The 14,650-nt window shown below is 35.4% G+C and overlaps 1 protein-coding gene across 2 annotated transcripts; it reads left to right on the top strand.

The window, feature by feature from the left end:
* Positions 1-5,126: 5,126 nt before the first annotated feature.
* LOC119078260 lies at positions 5,127-7,141 on the top strand. Of its 2 annotated transcripts, XM_037185755.1 has the most exons (6): positions 5,145-5,281; positions 5,596-5,757; positions 5,788-5,886; positions 6,245-6,500; positions 6,561-6,887; positions 6,945-7,141. In XM_037185755.1, the coding sequence occupies exons 1-6, from the start codon at positions 5,236-5,238 to the stop codon at positions 7,072-7,074; spliced, it is 1,020 nt and encodes a 339-aa protein (XP_037041650.1). In that variant the 5' UTR covers positions 5,145-5,235; the 3' UTR covers positions 7,075-7,141. The 2 variants fall into 2 exon arrangements, with proteins under 2 accessions (XP_037041649.1, XP_037041650.1); XM_037185754.1 differs by having other exon boundaries at positions 5,127-5,281; positions 5,596-5,886.
* The last annotated feature ends 7,509 nt before the right edge of the window (positions 7,142-14,650 follow it).

Below are 14,650 nucleotides of genomic sequence, written 5' to 3'. Positions count from 1 at the left end.
TGCGTTGACGATATACTATACATGTCAGACGTTGGAATATCTGAAGTAAGGCAAAATGAAGCTGTCTATCAGCCATTTCATACATACTGGACGTATGTCGACGAAATTTTTTCTATCAGTGTACCACCAAAACTACGATGATTTATCAAAACTTTTACTAATTAGAATTTTACATGGAAAATTTATCCAACTCTCTGTTGCTGAGCATTAACATATCGCTTGTGGTATTACGTCGTCGTCTAAACTTTAAATCAAAATATAAAATCAAAACAATTATCAACATAAAATATTAATCAGTCGAATTTCTCCGTTTCAATAAAAAAAAAATGTAAGCGGTCGACAACGACGGGAATAGGATTACATTTTGTTTATTAAAATAACATCAAATTTCTATGTATTTCCATTCTTATCAATTGAGAAATCGGTTTCGAGTATGTATAAAATGTGTGTAAGTTTATCCTTTCACAGCCAGAGAACCAGAGAATGACAGAGAGAAAAGTACACCTGTGTCGGCAGTAACACGAAATGATATCCATCTGATTTATTGACGAGATATTTGATATTTTGAATTTTAAGTTATTGAAATTCCTGTCCAAAGAATACGTTTTGTTGTCTTGTTCCCATGAAAAACAAATTGAATGTTTGACTGTTGTATATAATATGACAACTGCATCATAGTCTCATTCATCTCGACAAGATTGGAATCATTGAATTAATCAATTAATATTAGAGAGTTTGTTCGAAAAACATGGCAGCTTGGTCTTCTTCATTTTAGTAGTGTTCTGAAACCTCGTTCAGTATTTCGGTGTAGGTGTAATGATTTTACAAACGGCAATCATATCTTGTTCGTTGTTGAAAATATTTTCTAGTATTTGAGGGGACATCCTGCAAAATCATTGACTCCATTGGTTTTAAATACTAAATAAAACCATCAAAGACGAGCCCCTATTACTTTATAAGGCGATGATAAGAAGCGTTTATCGCTTGTTTTTGTCGTTGGTATCGATAACAGGTAACTAGCTGTCTCTAGAAGAAATTTCTCAATTCAGTGACGAAAATTGAAACTTTCGTTGACTTTTTAGCCCCGTACGAAGTACTGGGGGCTTATGAGATTAATATGCCGTTTGTAACACGTCGAATTGGAAGCAGACAGTAAGGGCAAAGCATTTGGTTATGTTCATAGATGACGAATCCGCAATAAAAAAAAATGTCCGTCCGTCCGTCCGTCCGTCCGTCCGTCTGTGACCCCTCTAGCTTGAGCAAATCACAACCTTTTTTCAAAATTCTTTTTTCCCCGATTGGTATCGACAAAAGTAAGGTCAAGTTCGAAAATGGGCATGGTAGGGCCGGCCCTTCCAGGGCTAGGGCCCTATAGGTGTTTTTCAGTCTTTCGACGATATCTACCGAAATACTCACGCAGTAGCTGCTTGTGAAATATCAAATGAAAGGTATTGACGAGTAGAACAAAGTTGCTGAACATTGTTTTTGGGTAAGATGCAACCCGGGCTTGTTGGGAGGGCTCAAAGGTCGTTACTCGGCCCTAAGTGTTTTTTGCACATAAATCGAGTAAATCTCATCCGATTTTGCTAGATTTAGTTTTTTATGGAAGGTAATTGAATACCGCAAAGAACGTGGCGAAAAAAGTTTCTAGTTTTTGTTTCATTTGAGAGATAATTGAATACCCAATAGAAAGTTGGCAAAAAATTTTGGGTTTCTAAAATAATGTCGTAAATTGTTGGTTTTATTTGAGAGGTACTTCGTACCGGCTTTCGTAATTGCGCTATGCGCAATTTTAAAAATGAACACTTTCAGTAAATTTGACCATGCCCAACTTGACTTGCATTTTGGTAACAGACGCATTAGAGGGTTGTAGACGTATTAGGGTTCCGGGCGTATTACGGCTACGGACGTATTATGGTTACGGACGAAATAGGATTACGGGTCGTACGGGGCTAAGTCGCAGCAAACGCTCCGACTGTTCTGATGCCTTTTTTGAGAAAAAGGTTGTATTCACCTCGGTGATAAATGTTTGTGTAGGCACATTATATGTATTGATACTGTGTCTGTGGCTAGAGTGACTGACTATTTAAGCAATTAGTGGCAAAATGGTTGCATAAATATATATGTTATGTGTGCGTGCGGTGGGATTAACCTTATTTTCTCCACTCAAAAGGCCATGAGAAAATGACATTTGGTTGACTCTTTGTCTGATGACAGTTCGGCGAAGAAAATTTAGATTTTGTCCCCATTTGTTTTGACAGAGGACCAAATAGAAATTCTCTACCACGAATTGTTACTTTTGGTTTTGTGTTGAAAAATTGTTCAAAAATTTTGTATTCAACTCAGGAGAAAGTAGGTCCAGCTCGAGCGATTCGCATAAAATGTTGCTCTTGTTGGAATTTTGCTTTTTTCGCTCGGTAAACAAATAAATACTACTCAACTTAAAATGCATTGACAGAATGGCAATCTGTTGATGTCTTTTGACAATTTATGTGAGAAAATTTCTACTTTTTCAACTTTTTTTTTAAATTCAATTTATCTACCTAGGTGAAATAATAGCAGTGAAAAAGTGCTATTATTTCGCCGTCGGTAGATAAAATAGCGTATTCACCTCTGTCCACATGTTTATTTAGACACTTGGGGTTATAACATTCGCCTTCGGCTCATGCAACAACTCCCCAAGTGTCTAAATAAACATGTGGACAGAGGTGAATAATCTACTATTATTATCATCCCTTAACCTATGGCGTGTGGGATACAATTCAACTCTTTCCCAAAAAATTCTAACCAATTCTGATATTTTATCGTGGTAATACCCACGAGAACATCTAGACGCCAACGAAAGTTACAAAAACTCGTTTAAAAATTGGATCGTTTGATCTTTCAATGTCTAAAAATATTACCTGACCTAGCCAGCTTTTGATTAAATTTAGCTTTAGGCAGTGAAAATTTAGCTCTACTTACCGGCTTTTGATGTTCCAGTTCCACGTATACCCCAGCTGAAATAAAATGTAAAAAAAATGTTGAAACGCATTGCATAAATGAATTATCGGTAATGGCAATTTCTTTGAAGAATTTATGCTTTCGAACCCAGACAAATTTTTGAAAATGAAGAAAATAACGCCAATGATGGCATTAAAGAAAATATCGAAAATAAGCTTTCATGTCATGTTATATGTTGCCAAAAGCACCGTTGAAAAACGACACACTTCTAGCAGCAAAGTCTATATACCTCGAAAATAGTTTTTTGTTTTGTTATTAACTGCAGTCATAGCCAGAGAGGGATTCTTTTGAAAAACATCCTACCGAAATCGGACGCATTTTCCAGTGGAATTTTTTATATGTGGCGAGAAAAGGCTTCGACCCTAGAAGCCAAAACCACTTTCAAAAAAATTCTTCGAAGTTTGTGTGGTGAAAGTGATCAAAAACCGAAAACCGGCTCGCGTAACTGAAGAAATTTTTATATAAGAAAATTGCAAGTTTTCGGTTTTTGCTCACCTTTCACCAGCCACACAAACTTCGAAGAATTTTTTTGAAAGTGGTTTTGGCTTCTAGGGTCGAAGCCCTTTCTAGGCACACCTAGAAAAGTCTACTATAAAATGCGTCCGATTTCGGCAGCCTGTCTATCACAAGAATACCACAGATGAAAATTTATTTCACGGCAGAATTACTTAGGCGGTAATTGCATTGGAGAGGCGATGCGATGCTTTATTTATAATTTAAAATTGATAACTAAAAATGGTTTTTATCAATATCAATTGACATCAACATGAAAAAGTTGAAAATGTTCTGAAATATGCTAGTATGTCGCGACTTTATTCGCATCTCGCCCAATATAATTACCGCTTTAGCAAACAATGCCAAATTGTTGACTGGTAGATTTTCAGTTTGATTTGTGTGGATGTATCCTTCACATTCGAATCGAGTTTCAAACGGACACAAAAATATCTAAACCAGTAGGTATTTTAATTTACGTGTTACGGCATGTTTCATTTTCATTTACATTGCCTAATCACGTAAAGCATTGTACTTACAAGGTTCCAAGTTGTTATTTGACAAGTGGGGAATACAGGCCTCCCCTTCGGGTCGGGCTGTAACACCCAACTTATCAAATACACAACTTGGAACCTCGGAAGTAATAAATATTATGCACGTATGACAAAGCGGTCGAGGCTTGCCGAGACGGCTTGTCATACGTGCATATTCTTTTTTATCGCATAAGCGAAAACGAGACAACAAGATATGCGAATGACACTTTCACAATTTACAGAAGTATAATGTTTGTTTATATATCCTAGGTGAATAATTTTTCCGGGGAATCACACCGCGTATGCGATAATATATATTACACACTTGTCACGAAGAAGTCGAGGCTTGCCGAGACAGATAGTGATAAGTGTGTACTCTATTTTATCACATAAGCGAAAACGAGACAACAACATAGACCTGAGGTGTAATTTTTGAATTAAACTTCTAGTTAAGTAATTTTGACATCCGAACACTGCACGTATGTGATAATATATATTACTGGTTAAGCGTTCGGGAAATAGGGGAGAAATGAACTTAATAATATGAAGCCGTCTGGAAGTAATTACTCATTTTCCAGGGGTGCAGCGAGAAAAGAATATTTTCGGAAATTTTCGAAAATTTTTAAGAACTTTGTCTTTTATAAAGGTAAAGTTTTTTTTTTAAATAACTTTCGAAGGAGAAATCGGATTCTGGATATCTTCAATAGGGTTCGTTTATTGGATTAAGTCGATGCCACTTTAAAAAACTGTTAATTGAAATTTATTGTCGATATTCACTTTCCGGCGTAGTATACTTGCCTCCAACATCTGAAGGACAATTTTGGTGAAGAACTGTATTTTCATGTGTCGGGGCCGAAAATGAGTGAGTTTTGGGAAATTGCCTAAAATCAATCGTCCAATACAGATACACAAATAACTATTATTGCTTTCTAGTTTTGACTTTTAGTTGAAAACATCAATTAATTTATCCTTATTCTTCCGCTTAACTTCTCAAAGGGCGTCTAATTTCTCAGAGTGCGGCCCTTTATTGAAATCAGTAGTCCCCTCTACTATGCATTATGAAGACATAAAAGGAGACGTAAGAACCATATTCCGCTTATTAGCGTTTAGTGTTAGAAGAAAGAATATTCAATTTTTATAAATTTGTCATACCTCTGAAACGTTGTGTAAATTGTGTAAATTTGCAAAAAGTGAATGACCGTTCAATATGAACAGGAAACTGGTTCTTATAGTTCTGCTAATTTTAACAAGTGGTAAAATTAATTAATTTCTCATTTCAACAACATCAATAGTACTGTTGGATACATACGTAGTAGTTTTAAGGCACAGTTCTGAAAAGACAGGTTAATCCAAAAGGGTCATTGAAATTCTCTAGTGACCCGTGACCTCTCTGTTTCATCATAAAACGGGATATGGTGAAAACGAAACGTTTTGGTGGAAAAATACCAATTGAGTCTTTGCATTTTGGCTTTGCTATGAGGGTGTCAATCTGTCCTTTCAGAAAAAATCAAAAAAATTGTGAATCTAAAAGCAACTAAAATTAATTTGTTTCGAACTGGATTCACAGTTTGTTCGGTATCAAGTACTGATGATGGTGACGATAACGATCGAAATGATACTACGAAATCTCCTCAGGGAGAAGATGACGAGAACGACAACAGTTCCACGATTGCAGATTCCACTACCTCAGTTTCATTTTCATCAGACGATTACGATGAAGACGTCGTCAACGACGATGAAGACGTCGTCAACGACGAAGAAGACGAAGAGGACGAATACGACCACAAAGTCTACAAAACAAAACGATGGATTCGAACTTTCGTCTTTATGATTGGAATTGCATGGGAGCAGTATTTTCGTAAATATTTTAATAAAAAGTTTTATTTCAAGAATCTATGCATTTTAACACGGCAGAGTAAAGTAAACCAGGCAGGGGCGCTTTATTTGACAAGGGACCTGAATTATCTAGAAGTCTTTTTTTTGCGAATAGCATCAATATTGACTATTGGCAGTTCACTGCGAATAGTCACTTCTTAATTTTTTGCGAATAAAATTAATTCAACTTTTGTCAGTGTTCATTTGAGCTCATTTTCATACAGTGTATTAGGTCGCTTTATTTCTTAATTTGACGTTTCGAAAATGAACTGCATCTGCCTGGTTTATTTTAGTAAAATTTACTCTGCCGTGATTTTAACAAAATCACGTTTATTTGATAGCCAATTCAAATGACACTGTAAAGGAAGAAATTGGTCCGAAACTCCGTGTGGGTCAATTGTGTGGCTTGTTGAAACAGGATTTAAAGGAAGCTTACCAGAAAAAGTGTACGAAATTGTCCGGGGATGAGAATGCGTACGCTGAATTGAGTAGCGCAAAGGACGAATTGAAAAATTCGTTGGTAATGTGGCTGAAATATCAGTATGAGACTATTAAGAATGCTACAAAAGCTAAAGATTTCAAATTAGTCGCAACGACGTAAGACCAAGCGAATTTTTATTTTTCATTACATTCTCTGATTTGCATTTAAAATTCAAGATTTTGCCAGAAGCGAGATGAACTGTTCGGGTACGTGAATGATTTTAGGATGCTGAAAGATCGCTGTTCTTTTCCACGCGAAATCAAAAGAGAAAACCACATACGGGACATTCTGAAAGCCATTTCGGATTCAGTTTGCTCTAATGGCGGAACCGACCTGGCTTCGCTGGTTTCTCGTGATGGCGAAGGACGAAAATGTGTTATGATCAACAAGGACGAAATTCTGACATGCGGAAATAAGGCACTCTACGCGTTTTTGAAGAGAGTTGTGAAAAAGTTCATCGAAAACGAATATTTTGAATTCAAAATGGACAAAGACGATTGCGAGTAAGTGATTGCCGTTGTCGTTCACAATTCATAACTATATTTTGGTTCAATTTTTAGTGAATTCGATGCTGTGTCGGAATGTTTCGTTTCATCAGTTGAAAACTGTGTAGATCCAATTGCTAAAAATCAATTTACGTCGATCTTTACGATTTTCCGTGAACAAACCAACTGTGCAACGATTACATAACTCATCATCTTGTCGTTACTAGATATTTCGATTGGAATAAATAAAATCTTCGTGAAAAAAATCCTAACTTTTGATTCATTGCTATGCTTCTAGCACAAACACTAGTTTCAAAAACATATCAGAAAGAAAATTTAAAAAAAATTGCGTCACAAAGTGCCAGATGATTCGGCTTTTTTACATTTGAATTCCAGTAGTTTCCTCAACATCAGCCACTTTGTGACGCAATTTTTTTAGAAACGTTTAGGAGTTGCTTGATTTACTTTTCAATAGGAACTTATTAGCTAACGTAGGCAATTTGAGTTATCTGAAAATACAAAATTTTGCTTATTTTCATACAAAAATAAAGATTTTGAAATTCAACATCTCGGCCAAATCTTCACCTTTGCCACGTGTGATAGCTCGTTGAACCTTTCCACATTTGATTGTTTTTTATGGCACTCGAAAAAAGTATTTCCATCCAAGAAATGTGGCAAATGTTCCATATCGAGGCCAGGAACAGTCAAAAGTGGTCAAAAGTAGTTTTTTCTGTTATTTTTATCTAATTCAACTGTAATTGTGTTTCTTATTGTTTTCTTGCGAGTGAATGAGAGACTTATTCATAGTTACAGCACTATCAAGCTTTATGTAACAGATTTAAAGAATTTTTTACGTAAAAAAATTCTGAAAAAGAACTAAACATTTAATTCTTTTGGACTTGTTTTGTCGTCTTATAAAATACAGACTTAACACATTCATACTATCCAGTTTATTTACATTTCACTTGCTTAACAGAACCAAGGTTCTTTCAGAACCTTGGCTCAAAAGGCCATGAGAAACTGACGTTTTGTTGACTCTTTGCCCGATGACAGATTGCGCTGAAAAATCGACGACACGAGAAAACGACGACTATCTGAAAAATCGGGGAGTTCTTTACCAAGCGGTGAGCAGTCGCCGGATCTTCAAGCACTCGCCTTTTCGTAGTTAACATATTGTAGAAGATGATTTTCCTTGTATCAAATTTTAAAGAGGCAAGAAAAGTTTATGAAGAATCGTCAGCTACTCACATCTTTTTCAGGAACTCGCCGTTTCTTAAGAAAGTCGTCATTTTTCGTGTCATCGATTTTTCAGTGCAATTGATGGCAGTGCGGTGGTGAAAATGTATACTTTCTTCACATTTCGTTTTGACAGAGGAGAACAAAGTTATTCTCTACCCCGAACTGTCACTTTTCTTTTCGCTCAGAAAAATTGTTGAAAAACGTTGTATTCAATTCTGCAGAAAATAGGATACGTCACTCTTGTTGGCACTTCCTTTTTTTCCGTTCGGTAAACAAAGAACTACTTCTCGCCTCAAAATGTATTGATAGAATGGCATCCTGCTAACGTTTTGTTGGTTGACAATTGAGTTGAGAAAATGTCACTTTGATATATAGGTTTGTTCCAAGGCCATATGAATTGTCAAATTTCATCCACAGAACCATAACCTCAATAATATTTCTGTGTAAATCGCGTAGGCGACGTTGCTCGATTTGTATGAAATATCACGTAAACGACGGTGCTATGGATGAAATTGTCGTTTTTCGGGTTGTCAAAGTTCGTGTTTACAGTTACTTGGAACAAACCTATTCGTTTCGAAATGAAATGAGACAACACCGAATTAAAATCCTTAACATGATTAAATCATGTTAAGGATTTTAAACGGTCAAACTTTTATACGAGCTTTTTGTACAAAAATTTCTAGTGGGTAAAATATCTCAATTGATTGTGCTCCGTTGTAGAAGTTTTTGGAAGCGGATAAAATTTATCCGCTTCCAAAAACTTCTACAACGGAGCACAATCAATTGAGATATTTTACCCACTAGAAATTTTTGTACAAAAAGCTCGTATAAAAGTTTGACCGTTTGATCTTTCAATGTCTAAAAATATTACCTGACCTAGCCAGCTGTTGATTAAATTTAGCTTGAAGCAGTGAAAATTTAGCTCTACTTACCGGTGTAAAAATTATGATAAAAGCAGTGTTCTGAAGCTTTTGATGTTCCTGTTCCACGTGCACCCCAGCTGAAATAAATTATAAAAGAAATGTAGAAACGCATTGCATCAATGAACTATCGGTAATAGCATTTTCTTTGAAGAATTTATGCTTTCAAATTCAAACCCAGACAAATTTTCTAAAATGAAAAAATGACGCCGTTAATGGCATTAAAGAAAATATCGAAAATATGCTTTCATGTCATGTTATATGTCAGCAAAAGCCTCGTAGAAAAACGACACACTTCTGGAAACAAAGTCTCTATATCTCGAAAATAGTTCTTTGTTTGGTTATTAACTGCAGTCATAGTAAGATGAAAATTTATTTCACGGCACAATTACTTAGCAAACAAAGTCAAAAGCATGTTTTAATATTAAGCTCAAAGAACTGATTTTGTTCAAAGGGTATACAGAATTTTTGAATGTGACTACACTAAACAACCATATCGTTTGCATTCTTTGAGAGTTTACGTGTTTTGTGTTGTTTTTCCATAACATCCAGCTAATTAGAACCATTCAAAACATTTTCTTTTTGAATTTTTTTTTCAATATCAAGTAGTGCAATTGCTTTACATTTACCAATTAATGAGGAAAGCTTTCATGTTTTTTATGCAGATTTCCCGATGTTATACAAAACAGTGTTGAATTACGAGTAGTGTTCTCTATTCTCTATCATAACATGCGTTAGATCTCTCACAGTCTTATATTTTCCGAATAAAAAAAATCTTCTCAACGTAAAAGCTTTCGACGAACAATATATCTAAGGCTAATTAACTACTCATGCTACTTTACGTAATACTTTGTGGAAACTGCTTCAATTGTAAGTGGGATTATTACGAACAACAAATGTATTTTTCGAGATTTTCCAGTGCGTGCTTTTGGATCGTTTGAAAATTCATCAAAGGCAACATTGTCAAAGAAAAATAGACAATGGATCCGCATTACAACAACCCGCCAACAATAATTAATAAATTTTTCTTTGCCTTACTCAAGATACATTTTCATGTATGCTGGGAGTGTACGTTAACTCTTCTGGATACCACACATATACGTATACAAAGTTGACTGTAAAGTACCAATTTATAAAAGCTCATCTAAATCATAGATGTTTATTCTTTGAAAAAGTATATCAAAGAACTTCCACCATTATGTCATAGTCGGAAGTAATGATTTCTTCCTTGTACACTTTTGAAAACTGCAACGCTATATCCGCCGTAATAGCTGAAGTGAAACAAAAACCAACACACTCCATGGGTAAAATACAGATAAAACACAACTCAACAAATTTTTCAAAACTTCTTGCCAAACAAATATTATGTTGCCCATAAAATGTTCCGTTTCAAATATATAGAAAAATATAAAAAGCGACAAAAAAAGTGCCCGTGTTTGCTATTTATTTCCTGGATTGCAATGCGCGAATACTGGGAAAACTTTTTAGCGTAAGAAGTTGACTTACCATACACTTATTTTGATTAATATCAGAAGTTAAAATATATTTCATATCAAGAAGACTCGAATGTAAAACTTCCTTGACTGTACGAAAATACGGAATAAAAAGGGAAAACATTATCTTATGCTAATAGCCACCGTTATTTATTGCAAACGAATGTTTGCGTAAGCCATATTTTCTGTTACATCCAGCCGATGATAACCTATATGGTTAATGAAGCAACAGAAATGTGTCCTTATTTTCTTGTCATTGATGGCATACCATTGGTTCCATTGGTTTATTACCATAAAATGTCTGTCACATAATGGAAGTCAGCTGTAACATTTGCGGTCAACATAGCTATGAAAATATCAGTAGAGCGAATACGCACCCACAAATTTCCACCTCTTATTTATGGCTATGGTTAGTCGACTGTTGTCAACAACGACCTTAACAATGATAATCAGTAGCCGCGACTAGTGCTTTGACATGTAGCAAAATGTATGTTAAAATGGTGGAAGTCAGAAATTTGAAGAGTCAACAAAGAGATATGTGGTTTGGAAACTAAAACTCAAACGTAATAGAGCTTTTGTATAATTCTATTATATTTCTAGGATATTTCGTCATAAAAAATTAATAAACTAATGTCAGCGCTCACAGCCTCCAAATATGACACTTTTCAATTCAGTATTCATGCTAGGAGCAGTGCCGTGCAGCGCTCTATATTTTATAAACATAAACCAGAAAGAGCAAAAATTGAAGTACTCATAAAATGTAATATGGTCCAGGGAACGAGACGGAATGTTCCCTCAAAAACCTTCAATGTATAACAATTTTAACTTTAAAACTTTAAAACCTTTTTTTGCATATCCCCCCGGAAAGTGAGCATAACACGTATGTTTACCCCCTACGGAAAGCATGTATATCAGGTAGCGATATTTTGAGTGTTTTTGTCCGTTCGGGAAAGTTCATTTCTTACCTAGGGAGGGAAAGTCGCCTTCGGCTCGGATATGCAAACTTTACCCTTTTCAAAATAACAGTTTTCAAACATTGACGCTTAAACACACACTTGTGAGTTCGGCTCGTATCAAAAAATTGATCCCTCATGATATGCATACTTTTCGCCGCATATAATGAAATATACTATTCTTTGGTCCTAGTTTTCATTGACAGTTCGAGATTTTGGACAGAAAGATTCCTAGCTTCCTTTGACAGCTACTATATTTTCGTCATGAAAACTAGGACTAAAAATTATTTAGTGTGTGCACATCACACTCCGTCAACCTGTCAATATCACTGCCGACAGTTGCTCCGTCCACCAACAGTATTTCGAGTCTACGCCAGTCGAGTAGACCCGTATGTGGTCCAATCTCAAGGCGTGTGAAAGTGCCAAGGCACTGCCGATTAGCCTAGTCGGTTGGCCTGTAGAGGCGCCACATTTTTTTTATAGTACTTCAATCCCACTGGACTATTTTTTGGTGTAACAACTTCACATTGATTCATTCCCATGAAATGTCACAGCAGTGAAGTTTGTTCATTAAAAAATAATTCAGTGACAGCAGTCTTTTTATGAAGAAAAGTACTAAATTGTAATAGATTTTACCCTTAGTTTCTAAACTCTATTTTCCTATAAGCAAGCACTGGAAATTTGGATGTGTGGAAGTCTGACATACAGCTGCAGCTTACGTTTTAATATGATGGTATAACAAAGATCACTTAAGTGAATGGTACACAGGTAATTGAATGCTTAATATGTTGACTGAAACGCGAACTTTGTAGCTAGTCCGATCACTTTGTCGAGCGGCGGTGATTGTTGTTAGCATGTAAGTCACGCGCATTTCAAGTGGCGACTTGGCGCTGTACAACATGTAGATGCTCAATGCATACTGCCGATACAAGTGGCACATTCCTGCCAGTGATTCAGTGTTCATGCTTAGTCCACAGGGCAAACTCGAATGTGCAAGGAAGGACGACGTCTAAATCTTTTGCGGTCACCATTTGTTATCGACATATACTACAAGAATAAGCAATGAACTACTACTAATGTGGTCTTATAAAGCAAAATGTGTGTTAAAATTTATGAAGTAATAGATTTTGAGTATGAACAGCGCACTTCAAGCATTAGTGGTACTTTAAATAGGGTACTGAAACTGGACAGTGTATCGAACAAATATCGACACTGTAATAAATTCAGGCACTTTTTTCATACAAAATTGTAATCTATATGGCAGCTGTCATTAATAGCACTTTTGCTTGAAGTGCGTTGGTACGAATCGATTGACTAATCTTAAATTTAAATGAAGAACAGATTCAATAATTAGTACAAGGTTTGTTATTCGACATAATGATGAAATGAATCTATAAAGTCCAGTGGAAAGCGAAGTCTGATATGTTGTTCGGTCAACCATTCACTTATAACTCCTCCGAAGAAAATGTGTAGATATTGTCAACACTTTGTTAACCTCAGGATTTTTTTTTAAGAATAGCTCTGAATAGTAGGTACTCGCTACCAGAGCATTTCAAATCTTTCAGTTTTCATTGAACTATTTCCTTCAGATGAAATTTGCTATTATTGAACATCAAAGTCGGAATGGTTGGAACAATAAGTGGAAAAAAAATGTCATGCATTTTCAAATAGCGTTGGAAAATACTTCAAACGTTTCAGATGTGGTGTTTTTCCTTGATGTGAAAATTAGTTTTCCACTATTTACTGTTTCGCAACCGGAGTTTTTTTTTCGCAAATATGTAATTTTACTCGAAGAAAGTGGCTGTATACCCGGTACACACGATATTCGCATGGCAAAATGGGTTGATGCAAACGGAAGAAGAAAAAAAAAGTTGTTGGAAACGAATCAGACATTTAAAAGTTCCTTTGAGTGGTGCAAAGAGGAGCAAGCGTTTAACTGTATGTTAAACTGAAATTAAAAAATCCGTTTGAAGTCGCTGAGCATATAATGGTTGAAACACACCTTCGAACGTACGACAAACTTTTTGAAAATTGTTTCAATGATAATGTGGTAATAAGAGGCAAGGTGAGACAAGCTAACATTAGATTTTAAATAAAAGCGCTGACTGAAACTCGTTCTGACGCGTTTGTGCGCAGTAATGTTTCTCCGGATTGGATTGTACAGAACGGATCGTTTATCGCTGAGGAGCCCGTTACAAATAACGTATTCTCTTTAGGTCCTAAAAATTAGGAAGGAGTGGATGGGTGGAACCCATGGGAGAAGATGTCTGAAATTCGCCAATTTTTTTCGTGCACATTGTGGACACTGTGTGAATGACACGAAATGCTTTTTCTTCCATTTTTTTAGTCTTTGACTTTCCACTAAATGTTTCTATTGTTTCTGCTCTTGTGAAATTTTACGATTCCATCATATCCTGCATATACATACTTGAATATAAAATATGTTATGCAGGCAGGTTATACTTATGTATCCGAACATACATGATAGTCATTAACGTCTGGAACATAATTATTTTTTGTTTATCTATGTCGTCAAAATGTATCGAAATATCTTCGATTAAATACAGATGGTATTTGTTAAATACTACACTAATTTGGGTCATTTTAACGAAGATGTAACAACATTTTTGTAAACGGAATGTAACCGAACGTACCGTTTTGAAACCATATGCCCTTACGCATCGAATACACACCTACAAGATGTTAGTATTTGCCATGTTTCAATTGGGATATCATGGCTCTGTATTATGATTTTGTAAACCTTTTTTTTCTCTATAAACAACACCGAAAATATTTATATTCATCACGAAACATTATTTATATTCATAAAGGTTTCAAGTAGAGAGAATTATGGGCGAGCTACTGCAGCGTGATAAAATAAACACAAAAAATAATGGTTAAAACGAAAATTGTTCTGTTTTAAATTCAACAACTTTTTTTTGAGTTTTTCGAATGAAATATAAAAGATGCGTACTCGACTCAGACCATGCTCTCTTTCTTCTTATTATACCTCTATTTAACTTCTTTTTTGTATTTTATTTTGAATATTTTCAAAGAAAAAACATTATCTGATTCCATTATCCCATACCAACTAAGTTAATTCTTATGAAAACAGAACGAAATCGTTAAATAATAATAACAAAAGTTTTCAACTCTCTCTCTCTCTCGCTCTGACA

The sequence above is a fragment of the Bradysia coprophila genome, unplaced genomic scaffold, assembly GCF_014529535.1.
Source record: "Bradysia coprophila strain Holo2 unplaced genomic scaffold, BU_Bcop_v1 contig_248, whole genome shotgun sequence".
NCBI lineage: Eukaryota > Metazoa > Arthropoda > Insecta > Diptera > Sciaridae > Bradysia > Bradysia coprophila.
This window is presented reverse-complemented; position numbering and strand designations above follow the sequence as displayed.